At 47.8% G+C, this 23,554-nt stretch overlaps 1 protein-coding gene across 1 annotated transcript in view; it reads left to right on the top strand.

Annotated features, from left to right (window-relative positions):
* The window catches only part of ZDHHC15 (zinc finger DHHC-type palmitoyltransferase 15), a 186,276-nt gene that overhangs the window by 127,464 nt on the left and 35,258 nt on the right, over positions 1–23,554 (top strand). The window contains exons 9-11 of the mRNA XM_063937176.1: positions 11,088–11,214; positions 11,376–11,485; positions 12,004–12,084. Coding sequence (XP_063793246.1) covers positions 11,088–11,214; positions 11,376–11,485; positions 12,004–12,047 — 281 coding nt within the window. The 3' untranslated portion in view covers positions 12,048–12,084. The remainder of the gene's footprint in view (positions 1–11,087; positions 11,215–11,375; positions 11,486–12,003; positions 12,085–23,554) is intronic.

Below are 23,554 nucleotides of genomic sequence, written 5' to 3' on the forward strand. Positions count from 1 at the left end.
TGGGGGCACGTCTCAAACTGTTCAGCCAAGGCTGGATTCTGTCTGGCCTGGACTCCTGAGTTTTGAAGATAGTATTCCAAGGGTACAAGCTGGAGTTTCAAGACATTCCCCCATGCCGAATTTTTTAAATCGACCTTGCCATCTTCTCTTCCGGAAAGGGAAGCGGTAACAGCGGCAATCCAAAAATTATGTCAGGATCAGGTCATAGTCCTGGTACCTTTGTCACAACAAGGGGAGGGGTTTTATTCAAGCCTTTTTGTAGTTCCGAAGCCGGACGGCTCGGTCAGACCGATCCTAAACCTAAAAAATCTGAATCTCTAATTGAAACGATTCAAGTTCAAAATGGAATCACTGAGGGCAGTGATTTCCAGTCTGGAGGAGGGGGAATACATGGTGTCTGTAGACCTAAAGGATGCTTACCTGCATGTTCCCATTTATCCTCCTCACCAGGTTTATCTGAGATTCGCGGTTCAGAATTGCCATTACCAATTCCAGACATTACCTTTCGGTCTCTCCACGGCGCCGAGGGTATTCACCAAGGTGATGGTGGAGATGATGGTTCTCCTGCGTCAAAAAGGAGTCAATATAATTCCTTATCTAGACGATCTCCTGATAAAGGCCAGATCCAGGGAGCAGTTGTTACAAAACATCACACTCTCACTGTCAATACTCCAACAACACGGTTGGATCATAAATTATCCAAAGTCACAGTTGGAACCGACGACAAGATTGTCTTTTCTCGGGATGATTCTGGACACAGAAGTTCAGAGAGTATTTCTTCCGCTGGAAAAGGCTCTGGAAATCCAGAAAATGGTGAAACAGATATTGAAACCATCAAGTGTGTCGATCCATCAGTGCATTCGATTGTTGGGGAAGATGGTTCCATGCCAGAGTATTCCAGTGGGACCTGTTGGACAAGTGGTCGGGATCCCACCTACACATGCACCGGAAAATACTCCTGTCATCAAAAGCCAGGATTTCGCTCCTGTGGTGGCTACACAGTTCTCACCTACTAGAGCAGGCATGTCCAAACTGCGGCCCTCCAGCTGTTGTGAAACTACATATCCCAGCATGCCCTGACACAGCTTTTGCATTCACTGACAACAAAACGGTGTCGGGGCATGCTGGGATATGTAGTTTCACAACAGCTGGAGGGCCGCAGTTTGGACATGCCTGTACTAGAGGAACGCAGGTTCGGGATTCAGGACTGGGTCCTGGTAACCACGGATGCAAGTCTCCAAGGCTGGGGAGCTGTCACTCAGGGGCAAAGCTTCCAAGGAAAATGGTCAAGTCAGGAAGCCTGCCTTCACATAAACGTGCTGGAATTGAGAGCCATTTACAACAGCCTTCAACAAGCGGTACATCTTCTTCAAGATCATCCCGTGCAGATCCAGTCGGACAATGTAACAGCAGTCGCGTACATAAACAGGCAGGGCGGAATGAAAAGCAGAGCGACAATGGCAGAGGTGACGAAGATCCTCCTCTGGGCAGAAAGACATGTAAAGGTTCTGTCAGCAATTTTCATTCTGGGAGTAGACAACTGGGAAGCAGACTTCCTCAGCAGACACGATCTCCATCCAGGAGAGTGGGGCCTCCACCAAGAAGTCTTCGCAGAGGTGACAAGTCTTTGGGGAGTTCCTCAAGTAGACATGATGGCATCTTGTCTCAAAGCAAGAAGCTTCAGAGATATTGTTCCAGGTCGAGAGACCCTCAAGCAATAGCGGTGGATGCGCTAGTGACCCATTGGGTATTCCGGTCAGTGTATGTCTTCCCTCCACTTCCGTTGATCCCAAAAGTTCTCAGGATCATAAGAAGAACAAGGGTTCGAGCAATCTCCATTGCCCCAGACTGGCCAAGGAGGGCTTGGTATCCAGATCTTCAGGAGTTGCTCATAGAAGATCCTCGGCCTCTTCCTCTTCGTGAGGACCTGCTGCAGCAGGGGCCGTGCGTGTATCAAGACTTACCGCGGCTACGTTTGACGGCATGGCTGTTGAGCGCTGGATCCTAGCCCGAAAGGGTATTCCCAAGGAAGTCATCACCACCCTTATTCAGGCCAGGAAAGGAGTAACGTCGAAACATTACCACCGTATTTGGAGAAAATATGTGTCTTGGTGTGAATCCAAGAAGGCTCCTACGGAAGAGTTTCAGTTGGGACGTTTTCTCCATTTTCTGCAGGCTGGTGTGGAGGCGGGCCTCCGATTGGGGTCAATCAAGGTCCAGATTTCGGCCTTGTCAGTGTTCTTCCAAAAACAATTGGCCTCTCTTCCAGAGGTTCAGACCTTCGTGAAAGGGGTTCTGCACATCCAGCCTTCATTTGTGCACCATGGGACCTTAATGTGGTGTTGCAGTTTCTTCAATCAGATTGGTTTGAGCCTCTACAAGAGATAGAGTTGAAGTTTCTCACTTGGAAAGTGGTGATGCTTTTGGCATTGGCATCCGCACGGCGGGTGTCTGAGTCGGGGGCCTTGTCTCACAAGAGCCCTTACCTGATCTTCCATGAAGATAGGGCAGAGTTGAGAACTCATCAACATTTTCTTCCAAAGGTGGTTTCATCTTTCCACATAAACCAACCTATTGTGGTGCCAGTGGCTACTGACACGTTTACTGAGTCAAAGTCTCTAGATGTGGTTAGGGCTTTGAAGATTTATGTCGCTAGAACAGCTCGGATACGGAAAACAGAGTCTTTGTTTGTCCTGTATGCTCCCAACAAGATTGGGTGTCCTGCTTCCAAGCAGACTATTGCGCGTTGGATCAGAAGTACGATTCAGCACACTCATACTACGGCTGGATTGCCGTTGCCGAAGTCGGTGAAGGCCCATTCCACTAGGAAGGTGGGCTCATCCTGGGCGGCTGCCCGGGGGGGTCTCGGCATTGCAACTTTGTCGAGCAGTTACTTGGTCGGGGTCAAACACATTTGCAAAATTCTACAAGTTTGACACCTTGGCCGATGAAGACCTCAAGTACAGGCAATCGGTGCTGCAGGGTCATCCGCACTCTCCCGCCCGTACTGGAGCTTTGGTATAAACCCCATGGTCATGAAGTGGACCTCAGCATCCTCTAGGACGTATGAGAAAACAGGATTTTGATACCTACCGGTAAATCCTTTTCTCCTAGTCCGTAGAGGATGCTGGGCGCCCGTCCCAGTGCGTACTTTACCTGCAGTTTTGTTATTACAGTTGCACAAGTTGTGTTATATTAGTTTCAGCATGTTGCTGTCATTGGTTCATGCCTGTTGTCGTGTGTTATGTTGAATGCCATGTTGTGCGGCATGGTTGAGGTGTGAGCTGGTATTAAAGTAAATCCTTTCCTCGAAATGTCCGTCTCCTTGGGCACAGTTCCTATAACTAAGGTCTGGAGGAGGGGCATAGAGGGAGGAGCCAGTTCACACCCATTGAAAAGTCTAAAGAGTGCCCATGGCTCCTGCGGAACCGTCTATACCCCATGGTCATGAAGTGGACCCCAGCATCCTCTACGGACTAGGAGAAAAAGATTTATCGGTAGGTATCAAAATCCTGCTATTCCGCTGCTGTCCCACTTTTTGTATTACCCCCTTCGCTATTTATACCCACCTTCAACCACCTTAATCCCTCCCACTTAAACAGCATTCAGCGCTAAAAAACATTTTACTGTTATAGTATAATCCACAAGGAGGGAGAACTGGTTAAGTTTTTGTGGCAGCAGAACACTCGCCCATCCCAACAAAAAAGGAGTTGCGCAAATATTTTATTGCATCGAAATTACATGCATTGTTTGGCCTGAGACAATTTGACCACACATTTGGCTGTCCCACTAAAACAGGATGACAGGTGGCATAGTTAGTACAGACTATTATTGCAGCACAATTATAATGATCTAATTCTATTTTTTAAAGTCAAATTACGTTGACAAGAAAAAGTAAATATTTATATCTTAAGGTGTGTACTCACGGAGCAATATGGCTCAGTGATTTTGACCATATAGTCAAAATCGATAAAGTTAATGCATACTGCTCCGTGTGTACACAGCGAGTGATAGCGATGCGCGTCCCCGCCAGGTCACTATCGCTAAGAAAAATAGACTGCAGGCAGGTCAATTTTGACTATGTCGCTGGAAAATGAAAAGCAAATCGCTCATAGTCAAAGTCGTTCTGTGTGTATGCACCATTGGGTATTGTTTCCTGCTTTGTTTATTATAGCTTTAACAAGAAAAAGACAGATGTATTTTAAAACTTTTAAACCGACATTTGAGTGGCATGGGATGCATTAAATGTCAATCTAACGTTTGCCTCCTCAGGTGCTTTTGTTGTTGGTGTACGCAAGGTATGATGAAAATGTAAAGGCCAAATTATTTCTAATTGCTTTTCTATCCTGCTTTTTAGCATTTATTCTTATAATGCATATTTATTTATTTATTTGTTTATTCTTATAATGCATATATAGGTTGAGTATCCCATATCCAAATATTCCAAAATACAGAATTTTGGAGTAAGACTGAGATAGTGAAACATTTGTTTTTTGATGGCTTAATGTACACAAACTTTGTTTAATACTTTAGAGGTATTAAACGTATTGTATTAAATTACCTTCAGGGCTGTGTGTATTAGGTGTATATGAAACATAAATGCATTCTGTGCTTAGACTTAGGTCCCATCGCCATGATATCTCATTATGGTATGCAGTTATTCCAAAATACGGAAAAATCCGATATCCAAAATACTTCTGGTCCCAAGCATTTTGGATATGGGATACAGTTTTTTTTGTTTTGTTTTTAAACTGAGAATGCATATTAGAAAAAAGTAAAATAGAAATAGATGCTCATTGATGAGTTTAGTCATAAGATAACATAATATAATTCAGGTTTTTTTTCTGCGCAAAAATAAAAAAATATGCAATTTAAATGTCCTGGGAGAAAAATCCCATGTGGCCTGGACTGTTGTCACTAATGGGTCTCACATTTCAGTAGTGGTGAAGATGGGGACTTAATATCAACCTCTCAACTAAAACTTTCTTGCTGGCAAATGGCAGCAGGCTGCTGGGTGGGTGGTCTTCTGTATGCCGACTGACGGGATCCCGGCGCACAGTATACCGGCGCCGGGATCCCGACAGCCGGCATACCGACACTTATTCTCCCTCGTGGGGGTACATGACCCCCTGGAGGGAGAATAAAATAGTGTGGCGCGCGTAGCGAGCCTGCAAGGGGCTCATTTGCGCTCGCCACACTGTCGGTAAGCCGGCGGTCGGGCTCCCGGCGCCGGTATGCTGGTCGCCGGGAGCCCGACCGCCGGCATATCGTAGTGAACCCCTGCTGGGTAATACAAAGATATTGTACTGTGTGTTAACTGAAATATTTTTAGTGTCTAAAGTACCTTTCTCTAACGTCCTAAGTGGATGCTGGGGACTCCGTAAGGACCATGGGGATTAGCGGCTCCACAGGAGACTGGGCACAACTATAAAGAAAGCTTTTAGACTACTGGTGTGCACTGGCTCCTCCCACTAAGACCCTCCTCCAGACTTCAGTTAGATTCTTGTGCCCGGCTGAGCTGGATGCACACTATGGGCTCTCCTGAGCACCTAGAAAGAAAGTATATGTAGGTTTTTTATTTTACAGTGAGATCTGCTGGCGAGGGACTAAGGGGAGAAGAAGCGAACCTACCTAACAGGTGGTAGTTTGGGCTTCTTAGGCTACTGGACACCATTAGCTCCAGAGGGATCGACCGCAGGACCCGACCTTGGTGTTCGTTCCCGGAGCCGCGCCGCCATCCCCCTTACAGAGCCAGAAGCAACGAAGAGGTCCGGAAAATCGGCGGCAGAAGACTTCGGTATTCACCAAGGTAGCGCACAGCACTGCAGCTGTGCGCCATTGCTCCTCATGTACACCTCACACTCCGGTCACTGATGGGTGCAGGGCGCTGGGGGGGGGGGTGCCCTGAGGGCAATATATGACACCTTGGCTGGCAAATATACATCATATATATAGTCCTAGAGGCTATATAGATGTAAAATTACCCCTGCCAGTATTCCAGAAAAAGCGGGAGAAAGTCAGTCGAAAAGGGGGCGGGGCTTCTCCCTCAGCACACTGGCGCCATTTTTCCCTCACAGTTCCGCTGCAAGGAAGCTCCCTGGCTCTCCCCTGCAGTCTGACAAGCTACAGAAGGGTAAAAAAGAGAGGGGGGGCACTAAATTTAGGCGCAGTATAGATATATATATATATATATATATATATATATATATATATATATATATATATATATATATATATATATATATATAAAACAGCTATAAGGGTAAACACTCATTGATAGTGGGATCCCTGTGTTATATAGCGCTCTGGTGTGTGCTGGCATACTCTCTCTCTGTCTCCCCAAAGGGCTTTGTGGGGTCCTGTCCTCTGTCAGAGCATTCCCTGTGTGTTTGCGGTGTGTCGGTACGGCTGTGTCGACATGTTTGATGAGGAGGCTTATGTGGAGGCGGAGCAAATGCCTGTAAATGTGATGTCACCCCCTACGGGGTCGACACCTGAGTGGATGGTGCTGTGGAAGGACTTACGCGACAGTGTCGACTCCTTGCATAAAAGGTTTGACGACATACCTATTGTGGGACAGCCGGCTTCTCAGCCTGTGCCTGCCCAGGCGTCTCAAAAGCCATCAGGGGCTCTAAAACGCCCACTACCTCAGATGGCTGACACAGATGTCGACACGGATACTGACTCCAGTGTCGACGATGATGAGACTAATGTAACTTCCAGTAGGGCCACACGTTACATGATTGAGGCAATGAAAAATGTGTTGCACATTTCTGATGTTACCCCTGGTACCACAAAAAAGGGTATAATGTTTGGAGAGAAAAAAACTACCAGTAGCTTTTCCTCCATCTGAAGAGTTAAATGAAGTGTGTGAAGAAGCGTGGGCTTCCCCTGATAAAAAGCTGGTAATTTCTAAGAGGTTACTAATGGCGTACCCTTACCCGCCAGAGGATAGGTCACGCTGGGAAACATCCCCTAGGGTGGATAAAGCGCTCACACGCTTGTCAAAGAAGGTGGCACTACCATCTCCGGATACGGCCGCCCTGAAGGAGTCTGCTGATAGAAAGCAGGAGGCTATCCTGAAATCTATATATACACACACAGGTGTTATACTGAGACCGGCTATTGCTTCAGCCTGGATGTGCAGTGCTGCTGCTGCGTGGTCAGATTCCCTGTCAGAAAATATAGATACCCTAGACAGGGACACTATATTGCTAAACGTAGAGCATATAAAAGACGCACTTTTATACATGAGGGATGCACAGAGGGATATTTGCCGGCTGGCATCCAAAATTAGTGCAATGTCCATTTCTGCCAGGAGAGGGTTATGGACTCGGCAGTGGACAGGAGATGCAGATTCCAAACGACACATGGAAGTTCTGCCTTATAAGGGTGAGGAGTTGTTCGGGGATGGTTTCTCGGACCTCGTTTCCACAGCAACAGCTGGGAAGTCTACATTTTTACCCCATGTTCCCTCACAACCAAAGAAAGCACCGTATTATCAGGTACAGTCCTTTCGGCCCAATAGGGGCAAGCGGGTTAAAGGCGCGTCCTTTCGGCCCAGAGGCAGAGGTAGGGGAAAGAAGCTGCAGCATACAGCCAGTTCCCAGGAGCAAAAGTCCTCCCCCGCTTTCTCTAAGTCCACAGCATGACGCTGGGGCTTCACAGGCGGAGCCAGGTACGGTGGGGGCCCGTCTCAAAAACTTCAGCAATCAGTGGGCTCGCTCACGGGTGGATCCCTGGATCCTTCAAGTAGTATTTCAGGGGTACAAGCTGGAATTCGAGACGTCTCCCCCCCGCCGTTTCCTCAAATCTGCCTTGCCAACCACTCCCTCAGGCAGGGAGGCAGTGTTGCAGGCAATTCACAAGCTGTATTCACAACAAGTGATAGTGAAGGTGCCCCTACTTCAACGAGGAAGGGGTTACTATTCCACAATGTTTGTGGTACCGAAACCGGACGGTTCGGTGAGACCCATTTTAAATTTTAAATCCTTGAACACATATATAAAAAAATTCAAGTTCAAGATGGAATCGCTCAGGGCGATTATTGCAAGCCTGGACGAGGGGGATTACATGGTATCACTGGACATCAAGGATGCTTACCTACATGTCCCCATTTACCATCCTCACCAGGAGTACCTCAGATTTGTGGTACAAGATTGTCATTACCAATTCCAGACGTTGCCGTTCGGTCTATCCACGGCTCCGAGGGTCTTTACCAAGGTAATGGGCGAAATGATGATACTCCTTCGAAAGTTAGGGAGTTTTAATTATCCCATACTTGGACGATCTCCTGATAAAGGCGAGGTCCAGAGAGCAGTTGTTGGTAGGGGTAGCACTATCTCGGGAAGTGCTACAACAGTACGGCTGGATTCTAAACATTCCAAAGTCACAGCTGGTCCCTACGACACGTCTGCTGTTCCTAGGGATGGTTCTGGACACAGAACAGAGAAAAGTTTTTCTCCCGGAGGAGAAGGCCAAGGAGCTGTCATCTCTAGTCAGAGGCCTCCTAAAGCCAAAACAGGTGTCGGTGCATCACTGCACGCGGATCCTGGGAAAAATGGTAGCTTCCTACGAAGCGATTCCATTCGGCAGGTTTCATGCAAGAACCTTTCAGTGGGACCTGTTGGACAAGTGGTCCGGATCGCATCTTCAGATGCATCGTCTGATAACCCTGTCTCCGAGGACAAGGGTGTCTCTGCTGTGGTGGCTGCAGAGTGCTCATCTTCAAGAGGGCCGTAGATTCGGCATACAGGACTTGGTCCTGGTGACCACGGATGCCAGCCTTCGAGGCTGGGGAGCAGTCACACAGGGAAGAAACTACCAAGGACTATGGTCAAGTCAGGAGACTTCCCTGCACATAAATATTCTGGAACTGAGGGCCATTTACAATGCCCTAAGTCAGGCAAAACCCCTGCTTCAAAACCAGCCGGTACTGATCCAGTCAGACAACATCACGGCGGTCGCCCATGTAAATCGACAGGGCGGCATGAGAAGCAGGACGGCAATGGCAGAAGACACAAGGATTCTCCGATGGGCGGAAAATCACGTGTTAGCACTGTCAGCAGTGTTCATTCCGGGAGTGGACAACTGGGAAGCAGACTTCCTCAGCAGGCACGACCTCCACCCGGGAGAGTGGGGACTTCATCCAGAAGTCTTTCAAATGATTGTAAGCCGGTGGAAAAAGCCACAGGTGGACATGATGGCGTCCCGCCTAAACAAAAAGCTAGAAAGACCCGAGGCGATAGCTGTGGACGCTCTAGTAACACCGTGGGTGTACCGATCGGTTTATGTGTTCCCTCCTCTTCCTCTCATACCAAAGGTACTGAGGATAATAAGGAGAAGAGGAGTAAGAACTATACTCATTGTTCCGGATTGGCCAAGAAGAGCTTGGTACCCGGAACTTCAAGAAATGATGTCAGAGGACCCATGGCCTCTACCGCTCAGACAATACCTGCTGCAGCAGGGGCCCTGTCTGTTCCAAGACTTACCGCGGCTGCGTTTGACGGCATGGCGGTTGAACACCGGATCCTGAAGGAAAAGGGCATTCCGGAGGAAGTCATTCCTACGCTGATTAAAGCTAGGAAAAAAGTAACCGCAAACCATTATCACCGCATATGGCGAAAATATGTTGCGTGGTGTGAGGCCAGGAAGGCCCCAACGGAGGAATTTCAGCTGGGCCGTTTCCTGCACTTCCTACAGTCAGGAGTGACTATGGGCCTTAAATTGGGTTCCATTAAGGTCCAGATTTCGGCTCTATCGATTTTCTTCCAGAGAGAACTGGCTTCACTACCTGAAGTTCAGACTTTTGTTAAGGGAGTGCTGCATATTCAGCCCCCTTTTGTGCCTCCAGTGGCACCTTGGGATCTCAACGTGGTGTTGGATTTCCTAAAGTCACATTGGTTTGAGCCACTGAAAACCGTGGATTTGAAATATCTCACATGGAAAGTGGTCATGTTGTTGGCCTTGGCTTCGGCCAGGCGTGTATCAGAATTGGCGGCTTTGTCATGTAAAAGCCCTTATCTGATTTTCCATATGGATAGGGCAGAATTGAGGACTCGTCCCCAGTTTCTCCCCAAAGTGGTGTCCGCTTTTCATCTATACCAACCTATCGTGGTGCCTGCGGCTACAAATGACTTGGAGGCTTCCAAGTTGTTGGATGTAGTCAGGGCCCTAAAAATCTATGTTTCCAGGACAGCTGGAGTCAGAAAGACTGACTCGCTCTTTATCCTGTATGCGCCCAACAAGTTGGGTGCACCTGCTTCAAAGCAGACTATTGCTCGCTGGATCTGTAGTACGATTCAGCTTGCACATTCTGCGGCTGGACTGCCGCATCCTAAATCAGTAAAAGCCCATTCCACGAGGAAGGTGGGCTCTTCTTGGGCGGCTGCCCGAGGGGTCTCGGCTCTTCAACTTTGCCGAGCAGCTACTTGGTCGGGGTCAAACACGTTTGCTAAATTCTACAAGTTTGACACCCTGGCTGAGGAGGACCTTGAGTTTGCTCATTCGGTGCTGCAGAGTCATCCGCACTCTCCCGCCCGTTTGGGAGCTTTGGTATAATCCCCATGGTCCTTACCGAGTCCCCAGCATCCACTTAGGACGTTAGAGAAAATAAGAATTTACTTACCGGTAATTCTATTTCTCATAGTCCGTAGTGGATGCTGGGCGCCCATCCCAAGTGCGGATTGTCTGCAATACTTGTATATAGTTATTGCTTAACTAAAGGGTTATTGTTGAGCCATCTGTTGAGAGGCTCAGTTGCTATCATACTGTTAACTGGGTATTGTATCACGAGTTATACGGTGTGATTGGTGTGGCTGGTATGAGTCTTACCCGGGATTCAAAATCCTTCCTTATTGTGTCAGCTCTTCCGGGCACAGTATCCTAACTGAAGTCTGGAGGAGGGTCTTAGTGGGAGGAGCCAGTGCACACCAGTAGTCTAAAAGCTTTCTTTATAGTTGTGCCCAGTCTCCTGCGGAGCCGCTAATCCCCATGGTCCTTACGGAGTTCCCAGCATCCACTACGGACTACGAGAAATAGAATTACCGGTGAGTAAATTCTTATTTTTATTGTTTGCACTTTTCTAGAGGCATTTTCAGTCCCAGTATTTCACAGCGGCCCTGACAAAAACGGCTTCCACTTGGGTATCAGAAGAAACTTGGAGCAGGTGTTTGGGAAGCAAAGAAATCTGTGGTTAATTCCAGTTATTACAAGGTAGGATGCAAGTTTTTGGTGCTTGATGTACATCTGCTACATCATCCTGTATAATGTAGAAATGTCTTTCTTGCTATATCTTTCCAAAGACAGTCTTCTATTTACCCTTCCTAATTAATACAACGGCCCTTTTTTTAATGAATTTGTAATCTTTTTCCAAGCATTGGGGATGGACTGTCATTTCCAATGAGAAGAGTTTGTGAATCTCAAAACCCCCTTCTGGCCGTAGAGAATCAGTGGGAAGATGATGGGACAGATGAGGAGAATTCAGGTAAGTATTAATAGAGGCGAGTGTTGCTGGGAGTTTTCTGACAACATTCAAGTCATTATCTTAAAATGATGCTGCTTTCTTGTACAAATGTAGAAGCCCCCCTTTAAATTTTGTCACAAACAGTTTGCCGGGATGCTGCTGTCGGGATACAGACAGCCGGCATCCCGTCCACTGGGAATACATATGTATTCCGATAGCATAATCTTATTTTGCTGGTAATGTTCCAGATAATAAAATGTAATCTATGCTCAGAAGTAAAAACTTCTAATAAGTGGCAGTTTGTCATTGTTAGTGACAGGGTTGTTTAGCAGATTAGCAGCGTTATCCTATTAGCCCTGATGGTGTACCGCTCCCGAAATTTTTTTCCACATTTTCCTATCCCAATGTATCGTGTAAAAAAAAAAAAACAAAAAAGGCAAACCAAACCACCAATAAGTGCCGGTGGCACTAATAGAATAGCCCCGGAGTGCTAATTAGCCGCGACTAACGGTCAGTAATATCAGTCTCTTGTATTCCAGCTTCTTATGAAACTTCACATGTAGCCATAGAAATGGACAGATAATCATCTGCCAATCGGAAGCTGAGAAATTCCAAGTAAGGTGAGTCTGACCTTTTATATATGTTATTAAATCTTACTGTGTGCTAGTGAAATGCATTTCAGCAGGTACAATAAATCCATTGTCTCCACTGTAACCATATCTACTGCCTCTGTTAAAAGCATTTGGCATCAATAAATGAATTAGCAAAGCCTGCAGTGAGCTCCTTATCTAGTATATTTGCATTTAACGTTCATTTTCACACCTACTTCTTTGAGGGGTAGTGGCGTTTAATACAATCCAGTATGACTTTTGCTGTACGTATGCTTTCAATCATTGACCTGCACAAATAGAAATCTTCTCATAAGTCTTAAGAGCTCCATACATCAGGTGCCGGTACCCCAATCCGATCAGACAAGTTGATTGTCGGCAATTGATAATTGGCAATCAGTTGTGGAATTGGGAAATTCCTCATGTTAAAAATCCCCAATTTGATGATCCTGACCATTTTCGGGTAGATCAGGGAATTGAGATTTTTCAACATGTTGAATATCCCTGATTCCCTGACCCGGCGTAGGAGGATCAGAGAATTGCGAGAAACGGTTGCAGATGCATGCGGGCTATTGGGTTACTTGCAGACTGCAGATATTTATTTATATCTTCCTCCATCATATATTATGTCCCATCCACTTTTCCCTTACAAGTTTTCCGGGCCCTAATGTGAGGAGCATCACTATAACATTAAAGCCAAGCCATTTTGCTGCTTGGTAGAAATATTGTTTCTCTGACGTCCTAGTGGATGCTGGGAACTCCGTAAGGACCATGGGGAATAGACGGGCTCCGCAGGAGACTGGGCACTCTAAAAGAAAGATTAGGTACTATCTGGTGTGCACTGGCTCCTCCCTCTATGCCCCTCCTCCAGACCTCAGTTAGAATCTGTGCCCGGCCAGAGCTGGATGCACCTAGTGGGCTCTCCTGAGCTTGCTAGAAAGAACGTATTTGTTAGGTTTTTTATTTTCAGTGAGATCTGCTGGCAACAGACTCACTACTACTTGGGACTGAGGGGAGAGAAGCAAACCTACCTGCGTGCAGCTAGCTTGTGCTTCTTAGGCTACTGGACACCATTAGCTCCAGAGGGTTCGAACACAGGGCCTGACCTCGATCGTCCGTTCCCGGAGCCGCGCCGCCGTCCCCCTTGCAGAGCCAGAAGACAGAAGGAGATAAAATCGGCGGCAGAAGACTCCGGTCTTCATTAAGGTAGCGCACAGCACTGCAGCTGTGCGCCATTGCTCCCACTGCACACCACACACTCCGGTCACTGTAGGGTGCAGGGCGCTGGGGGGGGCGCCCTGGGCAGCAATAAGTATACCTTTTGGCAATATATACACATAATACAGTCTGGAAAACTGTATATGTGTAAAACCCCCGCCATTTTTAGTCAGAAACAGGACAGAAGCCCGCCGCTGAGGGGGCGGGGCCTTCTTCCTCAGCACACCAGCGCCATTTTCTCTTCACAGCTCCGCTGGAAGGAAGCTCCCCAGGCTCTCCACGGCAGTATCCTGGTACACAAAGGGTGAAAAGAGAGGGGGGGGGGGGGGGGCACCTAAATTTAGGCGCAAAATTTGTATATACAGCAGCTACTGGGTAAACACTGAGTTGTAGTGTAATCCCTGGGTTATATAGCGCTGGGGTGTGTGCTGGCATACTCTCTCTCCAAAGGGCCTTGTGGGGGAACTGTCCTCAAATAGAGCATCCCCTGTGTGTGTGGTGTGTCGGTACGCGTGTGTCGACATGTCTGAGGTAAAAGGCTCCTCTAAGGAGGTGATAGAGCGGATATGTGTGTGAGAGGGTGTTTCCGTCGACAACGCCGACACCTGTTTGGATATGTGTAAGTGCTAAGGTGAATTTATTGCACATAAGGTTAGGGAACAGACAGGAAATCTACCCATGTCTGTCCCTATGTCACAGAGACCTTCAGAGTCTCTCAATGCTCACTATCCATAATAACAAACACTGGTATCGACATGGAGTTTAACTCCACTGTCTACTACGATAATGCAAAGTTACAGCCAAGATGGCTATAAGGTATTCAATATATGATTATTGAAATAATAGATGATTTGCATATCACTGATGACTCATCTGTCCCTGACACGAGAGTACACATGTTTAAGGGGAAGAATGCTGAGGTAAATTTCCCTCCTCTCATGAGGAAAAAGAGCGGGAATCTCCAGACAAGACACGGCAGCTTCCCACAAGAGAATTCTCAGGCTCTATCCTTTCCCCACTAGGGCCAGGATATGTTGAGAATCTTCCCCTGGGGTGTCCTGTTTGCACAGACGGTAGCAGTTACTATTCTCAGGGATCCTGCAGATAGCGTGCACATTCTAGTATACTACCCAGACCGGCGATTGTGTCGGCATGGGTTTATAGCGCTGTGGCAGCGTGGACAGGTACCTTATCAGCAGAGATGAGACCCTAGTATGCAATATAAATATATTAAAGATACTGTCTTAAGTGATAGATATATAGTTATAAAGCATGCCCAAAGAGACATGAGTATACTGGGTCCTAGAGTCAAAGCTATGTCGATCTCTGCTTGACGTGTCCTGTAGAATATGCATTGGACAGATGATGCCGACTTAAGAGGCATATGGAAGGCTGAGGATTGTGTGGAGAAGGGTTCTCGGGCCTGGTCTCCACAGCTATAGCTGGTAATTCTGCTAGTTTGCCTTATATTCCTGCACAGCCTAAGAAAGCACGACATTATTAAATGCAGCCTTTCGTATAAAGAAACAAGAAAGTCTGAGGGGCGTCCTTTCTTGTCAGAGCCGGGCAGCTAGTTCCCAGGAACAGAAGTCCTCCCCGGCTCCTACAAAAATCCACCAATGTCGCTGGGGCTCCACAGGCGGAGCTAGGCCCGGTGGGGACACGCCTTCGTAAGTTCAGCCACAAGTGGGTTCACTCCCTGTTCGATCCCTGGGCAATAGATATTGTGTCTCAGGGATACAAGCTGGACTGTGAGAAGATGCCCCCTCACCGACGGCCCTGCGGGCTTCCCCCCAAGAGAGGGAGCCAGTGTTATCTGCAATTCACAAATTGTATCTTTAACAGGTGGTGGTCAAGGGTCCCCTCCTTCAACAAGAGGGTGTTATTATTAGACCATGTTGTAATCCCGAAACCAGACGGTTCGGTCAGACCCATATTGAATTAAAAATCCCTGAACATATACCTGTGAAGGTTCAAGTTCAAGATGGAATCGCTAAGAGCGGTCAGTGCAAGCCTAAAAAGGGGGAGACTTTATTGTGAATCGGGACATAAGGGATGCATACCTTCAGGTCCCCATTTATCCACCTCATTAGGCGTACCTCAGAATTGCGGTACGGGATTGTCATTACCAATTTCAGATGTTGCCGTTTGGTCTCTCCACGGCCCCGAGAATATTCACCATGGTAATGGCGGATATGATTGTGCTCCTGCGGAAGCAAGGTGTCACTATTATCACGTACTTGGACGATCTCCTCATAAAAGCGAGATCAAGAGAGCAGTTGCTGAACAGCGTATCACTTTCTCTGGAAGTGTAACTGCAACACGGCTGGATTCTATATATTCCAAAGTCGCAGTTGGTTCCTACAGCTCATCTGCCTCTCCTAGGCACGATCCTAGACACAGACCAGAAAAGGGTTATCTCCTGATAGAGAGAGCTCAGGAGCTCATGACACTGGTCAGGAATCTATTAAAACCAAAACAGGTGTCAGTGCATCACTGCACTCGAGTCCTGGGAAGGATGGTGGCATCATACGAGGCCATCCCCTTAGGCAGGGTCCATGTGAGGACCTTCCAATGGGACTTGCTGGACAAGTGGTCCGGATCACCTCTTCAGATGCATCGGTTAATCACCCTATCCCCCAGGGCCAGGGTGTCTCTCCTGTGGTGGCTGCAGAGTGCTCACTTTCTTGAGGGCCGCAGATTCGGCATTCAGGACTGGATCCTGGTGACCACGGATGCAAGCCTCCGAGGGTGGGGGGCAGTTACACAGGGAACAAATTTCCAAGGTCTGTGGTCAAGTCAACTGACTAGCCTTCACATCAATATCCTGGAACTAAGGGCCATATACAACGCCCTAAGTCAAGCGGAGATCCTGCTTCGCGACCAACCGGTTCTGATCCAGTCAGACCGCAGGGGTTCATGTAAACCGCCAAGGCGGCACAAGGAGCAGGGTGGCGAGGGTAGAAGCCACCAGAATTCTTCGCTGGGCGGAGAATCAAGTAAGCGCACTGTCAGCAGTGTTCGTTCCGGGAGTGGACATCTGGGAAGCAGACTTCCTCAGCAGGCACGACCTCCACCCGGGAAAGTGGGGACTTCATCAGGAAGTCTTCACGCAGTTTGCAAATTGATGGGAACTGCCTAAGGTGGACTAGATGGCGTCCCACCTCAATAAAAAGCTAAAAAAGGTTTTACGCCGGGTCAAGGGACCCTCAGGTGATAGCTGTGGTCGCACTAGTAACACCGTGGGTGTTCCAGTCGGTCTCTGTATTCCCTCCTCTTCCTGTCATACCCAAGGGCTGAGAATTGTAATAAAAGGAGGAGTGAAAACAATATTCTTTGCTCCGAATTGGCCAAGAAGGACTCGGTACCCGGAGCTGCAGGAAATGCTCTCAGAGGACTCAGGGCTTCTGCCTCTCAGACAGGACATGTTGCAACAGGGGCCCTGTCTGTTCCAAAATTTACCGCGGCTGCATTTGACGGCATGGCAGTTGAACGCCGGATCCTAGCGGAAAAGGGCATTCCGGATGCAGTTATTCCTGCGCTGATAAAGGCTAGGAAAGACGTGACAGCAAGACTTTTTCACTGTATATGGCGAAAATAGGTTGCTTGGTGTGAGGCCGGGAAGGCTCTACAGAGGAATTCCATCGGGGTCGATTCCTGCACTTCCTACAGTCAGGAGTGACTATGGGCCTAAAATTAGGATCCATAAAGGTCAAGATTTTGGCCCTATACATTTTCTCTAAAAATGAACTGGCTTCACTGCCTGAAGTTCAGACGTTGTTCCGGGGGTGCTGCATATTCAGCCTCCTTTTGTGCCACCGGTGGCACCTTGGGATCTTAACGTTGTGTTGGATTTCCTGAAATCCCACTGGTTTGAGCCACTTAAGACCATGGAGCTAAAATATCTCACGTGGAAAGTGGTCATGCTATTGGCCTTAGCTTCGGCTAGGCGTGGGTCAGTATTGGCGGTTTTGTCATGTAAAAACCCTTATCTGATCTTCCATATGGACAGGGCAGAATTGAGGACTCGTCCCCAATTTCTTCCTAGGGTGGTATCATCGTTTCATTTGAACCAGCCTATTGTGGTGCCTGCGGCTACTAGGGACTTGGAGGATTCCAAGTTGCTGGACGTAGTCCGGGCTTTGAAAATTTATGTTTCCAGAAAGGCGGGAGTCAGAAAGTCTGACTCGCTGTTTATTCTGTATGCAGCCAACAAGGTTGGCGCTCCTGCTTCGAAGCAGACTATTGTTCGCTGGATCTATAGCACGATTCAGCTGGTTCACTCTGCGGCTGGATTGCCGCATCCAAAATGGTGAAAGCCCATTCCACAAGGAAGGTGGGCTCTTCTTGGGCGGCTGCCCGAGGGGTCTCGGCTTTACAGCTTTGCCGAGCTGCTACTTGATCGGGGTCAAACAAGTTTGCTAAGTTCTACAAGTTTGATACCCTGGCTGAGGAGGACCTTGAGTTGCTCATGCGGTGCTGCAGAGTCATCCGCACTCTCCCGCCCGTTTGGGAGCTTTGGTATAATCCCCATGGTCCTTACGGAGTTCCCAGCATCCACTAGGACGTCAGAGAAAATAAGAATTTACTCACCGGTAATTCTATTTCTCGTAGTCCGTAGTGGATGCTGGGCGCCCGTCCCAAGTGCGGACTCTGCAATACATGTATATAGTTATGGCTTAACTAAAGGGTTATTGTTATGAGCCATCTGTTACTGAGGCTCAGTTGTTGTTCATACTGTTAACTGGGTATGGTTATCACAAGTTGTACGGTGTGATTGGTGTGGCTGGTATGAGTCTTACCCTGGATTCCAAATCCTTTCCTTGTTGTGTCAGCTCTTCCGGGCACAGTTTCCTTAACTGAGGTCTGGAGGAGGGGCATAGAGGGAGGAGCCAGTGCACACCAGATAGTACCTAATCTTTCTTTTAGAGTGCCCAGTCTCCTGCGGAGCCCGTCTATTCCCCATGGTCCTTACGGAGTTCCCAGCATCCACTACGGACTACGAGAAATAGAATTACCGGTGAGTAAATTCTTATTTTTGTCCAAAACTGAGGGTTGTAAATTAAATCTTGGTCTTTTAAGATCATAGAATCTGTCTCCACTAGATATGCGGGTCTGCCACATACATAATTCTAATCAAGATAAATACAAAAAGAACACCAGCGCTGAGCTTGATAGGTAAGGTATGAGTGTCTTTCGCTGCTCACGGCACTGTACGCGCATGCAGGTTTTGCTGTTTATATCACTTGTTACATCTACTATACTGACCCTTTACTATGGACTTTGCAATTTGCACCATCTGTCTAACTGCAGAAAATACTAACAGACTGTAACAAAAGACGTGTCCTCATTTGAATGACTTTCTGACATTATGTCCATAATATGTAACTTTGAGTGAAATATAAGTGGATACGTTCATTACAGGTTACTATTTATTTTATGATTTACATAGTCCTTTATTTATTTTACTATTTTCTTACTATATGGGTCCAATATGAGGTGCGGCAAGCTGGCCAGCTGGTTGGCTGGGGGGGGTTTCTTCCTGCCTTCTCTGTTCTGCAGACCAAGTGGAACCTGCCTGCCTCCTGAGATTTGCAATTTTTACAATTGAGGCATTTTGTACATGGAGGGGTGCTCCGTGTGGCCTGTACCAGACCTTTGACCCCCTTTGACACACGTGCCTTGCCTCTATGTGCCCAGCACATTCTCTCTCAAGGAGATACAAACTTCTGATTGAGAACATGTATGCTAGAGACTGGGATCAGGATTTACAGCTGGATTTGGGGAATGGTAATTAAATACATTTCTTAGCTCTGCAAGTTAATCTGTCATTGAAACACAGTTCAAGGATCTGTCAGGTTGGTACAGCTGTCTCCTTATCTTGCTAAGATGTTTCCTGGGGTTCCGGATCGATGCTGGCGCTGTAACATGGAGGTGGAGTCCCCATTGCATATTTGGTGGGTCTGCAGTCTCCTTTGCTCCTTCTGGAACCAGGTGATATCTATCCCCAAATCAATAGTGGGCGAGCAGCCACCCCCTGATCCCTCTTTCTGGCTTCTTAATCTATACCTTGGCCCTCTAGCAACTTGCAAAAATTCCTTTTTAAAGTTTCTTAATAGTGCTTTGTGCATTTTGGGATTTCCTTTATGTAGAAAAAAAAATGATAGAAAACAAACAAATGTTTAATTACAAGCGAATAAAGCGAAAAATAAAAATCAGCTGAAGCTGTGAATACTTAATATAGCAACTGTAAACAAGCCTTTCAGACAGTGTTTCCCAAGCTATCCTGAATCATGGCAGCCTAGAGTATCAGCATTTTCTCTGTCATCCACTAGGGGATACTGGGGGCCATACACACAGGGGTATGGATGGGTGGCTATCGGGAGCTGGCAAGAAACTGAAGACTGTGTAGCTCCTCCCTCTCTATCCCCCATCAGCCCATAGTTTTTAGAAACTATGGGAGGGAGCTGGTCACGTTAGGCTGGGCTCCAGTCTTCATATATATGTAATTTCTTCAACCCTGCCTCAGAAGAGCCCTTCGCCACTTGCTGAGAAGTGGGGTCTGTGTCTCTGATGCCCTACATTGCAGGCTTGAAATGTCAGTGCTTGTTGGAGAAGCTCTGCCACGTTCCTTCATACCCCACTGCTGCACACCTGAGGCTTGCTGGTGGTCAGTAATTAAAGTGCAGTGCTGTGCCCACGGCTGCCACAACCCCCCTCCATTCACCGCTCTTGTGTAAGGATACTGCCATCAGGCTGAGCCCATAATAAACTAGCGCCAGCTGCTGCGGTGCTGGCGCTAGTTTATTATCATAAAGCAGCGCTGAGGGGTGATCATTGGGCAGTGGGTTTTACAGTCAGGTCCCGAGGGGGCGGAGTCACAGCAGAGCGGGCTCTGAGCTTGTAAGTCTATGCAGTGCGGGCTCCCTAGTAACAGTAACAGTGTTACTGCCTCTTCGTTACAGCATCAAGGAGAACAGCAAGCGCCATCTTGATACTTACCTCAAAGACTTTCCACTGCTGGATCCCTGTTTATATGGCCTTTTGGAGGCCGTAGGAGCACAGGGAAATAGATTACCAGTGAGCTAGGGGGCACACACATAGAGAGTATATATCTCCCTCTATCCCCCTGCCTAATTCCAACTGCTGTTATTCTGAGAGATTGGCCAATATTTACTAAGAATTCGAGTTTGTCCGATTTGTGTTTCTCTAACGTCCTAAGTGGATGCTGGGGACTCCGTAAGGACCATGGGGAATAGCGGCTCCGCAGGAGACTGGGCACAAAAGTAAAAGCTTTAGGACTACCTGGTGTGCACTGGCTCCTCCCCCTATGACCCTCCTCCAAGCCTCAGTTAGATTTTTGTGCCCGAACGAGAAGGGTGCACACTAGGTGGCTCTCCTGAGCTGCTTAGTGAAAAGTTTAGTTTTAGGTTTTTTATTTTCAGTGAGACCTGCTGGCAACAGGCTCACTGCATCGAGGGACTAAGGGGAGAAGAAGCGAACTCACCTGCGTGCAGAGTGGATTGGGCTTCTTAGGCTACTGGACATTAGCTCCAGAGGGACGGTCACAGGCCCAGCCATGGATGGGTCCCAGAGCCGCGCCGCCGGCCCCCTTACAGAGCCAGAAGACAGAAGAGGTCCGGAAAATCGGCGGCAGAAGACGTCCTGTCTTAAACAAGGTAGCGCACAGCACTGCAGCTGTGCGCCATTGCTCTCAGCACACTTCACACTCCGGTCACTGAGGGTGCAGGGCGCTGGGGGGGGGCGCCCTGAGACGCAATAAAACACCTTGGATGGCAAAAAATGCATCACATATAGCTCCTGGGCTATATGGATGAATTTAACCCCTGCCAAAATACATAGAAAAACGGGAGATAAGGCCGCCGATAAGGGGGCGGAGCCTATCTCCTCAGCACACTGGCGCCATTTTCCCTCACAGCTCCGTTGGAGGGAAGCTCCCTGGCTCTCCCCTGCAGTCACTACACTACAGAAAGGGTTAAAAAAGAGAGGGGGGGCACTAATTACTTGCAGTATTAAAGATACAGCAGCTATAAGGGGAAAAACACTTATATAAGGTTATCCCTGTATATATATATAGCGCTCTGGTGTGTGCTGACAAACTCTCCCTCTGTCTCCCCAAAGGGCTAGTGGGGTCCTGTCCTCTATCAGAGCATTCCCTGTGTGTGTGCTGTATGTCGGTACGTTTGTGTCGACATGTATGAGGAGAAAAATGATGTGGAGACGGAGCAGATTGCCTGTAATAGTGATGTCACCCCCTAGGGGGTCGACACCTGAGTGGATGAACTGTTGGAAGGAATTACGTAACAGTGTCAGCTCTGTATAAAAGACAGTGGTTGACATGAGACAGCCGGCTACTCAGCTTGTGCCTGTCCAGACGTCTCATAGGCCGTCAGGGGCTCTAAAGCGCCCGTTACCTCAGATGGCAGATATAGACGCCGACACGGATACTGACTCCAGTGTCGACGGTGAAGAGACAAATGTGACTTCCAGTAGGGCCACACGTTACATGATTGAGGCAATGAAAAATGTTTTACACATTTCTGATAAAACGAGTACCACCAAAAAGGGGTATTATGTTCGGTAAGGAAAAACTACCTGTAGTTTTCCTGAATCTGAGAAATTAAATGAGGTGTGTGATGATGCGTGGTTTTCCCCCGATAACAACTGATAATTTCTAAAATGTTATTGGCATTATATCCTTTCCCGCCAGAGGTTAGGGTGCGTTGGGAAACACCCCCTAGGGTGGATAAAGCGCTCACACGCTTGTAAGAACAAGGGCTCTACCCTCTCCTGAGATGGCCGCCCTTAAGGATCCTGCTGATAGAAAGCAGGAGGGCATCCTAAAAGGTATTTACACACATACTGGTGTTATACTGCGACCAGCAATCGCCTCAGCCTGGATGTGCAGTGCTGGGTTGGCGTGGTCGGATTCCCTGACTGAAAATATTGATACCCTAGATAGGGACAGTATATTATTGCCTATAGAGCATTTAAAAGATGCATTTCTATATATGCGTGATGCACAGCGGAATATTTGCCGACTGGCATCAAGTCTAAGTGCGTTGTCCATTTCTACCAGTAGAGGGTTATGGACACGACAGTGGTCAGGTGATGCGGATTCCAAACGGCATTTGGAAGTATTGCCTTATTAAGGGGAGGAGTTATTTGGGGTCGGTCTTTCAGACCTGGTGGCCACGGCAACAGCTGGGAAATCCACGTTTGTACCCCAGGTCGCCTCTCAACATGAGAAGACGCCGTATTATCAGGCGCAGTCTTTTCGTGGGCAAGCGGGCAAAAGGTTCCTCATTTCTGCCCCGTGACAGAGGGAGAGGAAAAAGGCTGCAGAAATCAGCCAGTTCCCAGGAACAGAAACCCTCTCCCGCCTCTGCCAAGCCCTCAGTATGACGCTGGGGCTTTACAAGCAGAATCAGGCACGGTGGGGGCCCGTCTCAATGAATTTCAGCGCGCAGTGGGCTCACTCGCAAGTAGACCCCTGGATCCTTCAGGTGATATCTCAGGGGTACAAATTGGAATTCGAGACGTCTTCCCCTCGCCGTTTCCTAAAGTCGGCTTTACCGATGTCTCCTTCTGACAGGGAGACCGTTTTGGAAGACATTCACAAGCTGTATTCCCAGCAGGTGATAATCAAGGTACCCCTCCTGCAACAGGGAACGGGGTATTATTCCACACTGTTGTGGTACCGAAGCCGGACGGCTCGGTGAGACAGATTCTAAATCTAAAATCTTTGAACACTTACATACAGAGGTTCAAATTCAAGATTGAGTCACTCAGAGCAGTGATTGCGAACCTGGAAGAAGAGGACTACATGATGTCTCGGGACATCAAGGATGCTTACCTTCATGTTCAAATTTACCCTTCTCACCAAGGGTACCTCAGGTTTATGGTACAGAACTGTCACTATCAGTTTCAGACGCTGCCGTATGGATGGTCCACGGCACCCCGGGTCTTTACCAAGGTAATGGCCGAAATGATGATACTCCTTCGAAGGAAGGGAATTTTAGTTATCCCTTACTTGGACGATTCCCTGATAAGGGTAAGATCCAGGGAACAGTTGGAGGTCGGTGTAGCACTATCTCAGGTAGTGTTGCGGCAGCACGATTGGATTCTCAATATTCCAAAATCGCAGCTGATTCCGACGACTCGTCTTCTGTTCCTAGGGATGATCCTGGACACAGTTCAGAAAAAGGTGTTTCTCCCGGAGGAGAAAGTCAGGGAGTTATCC

This window comes from Pseudophryne corroboree, chromosome 8 (assembly GCF_028390025.1).
Source record: "Pseudophryne corroboree isolate aPseCor3 chromosome 8, aPseCor3.hap2, whole genome shotgun sequence".
In the NCBI taxonomy this organism is placed as follows: domain Eukaryota; kingdom Metazoa; phylum Chordata; class Amphibia; order Anura; family Myobatrachidae; genus Pseudophryne; species Pseudophryne corroboree.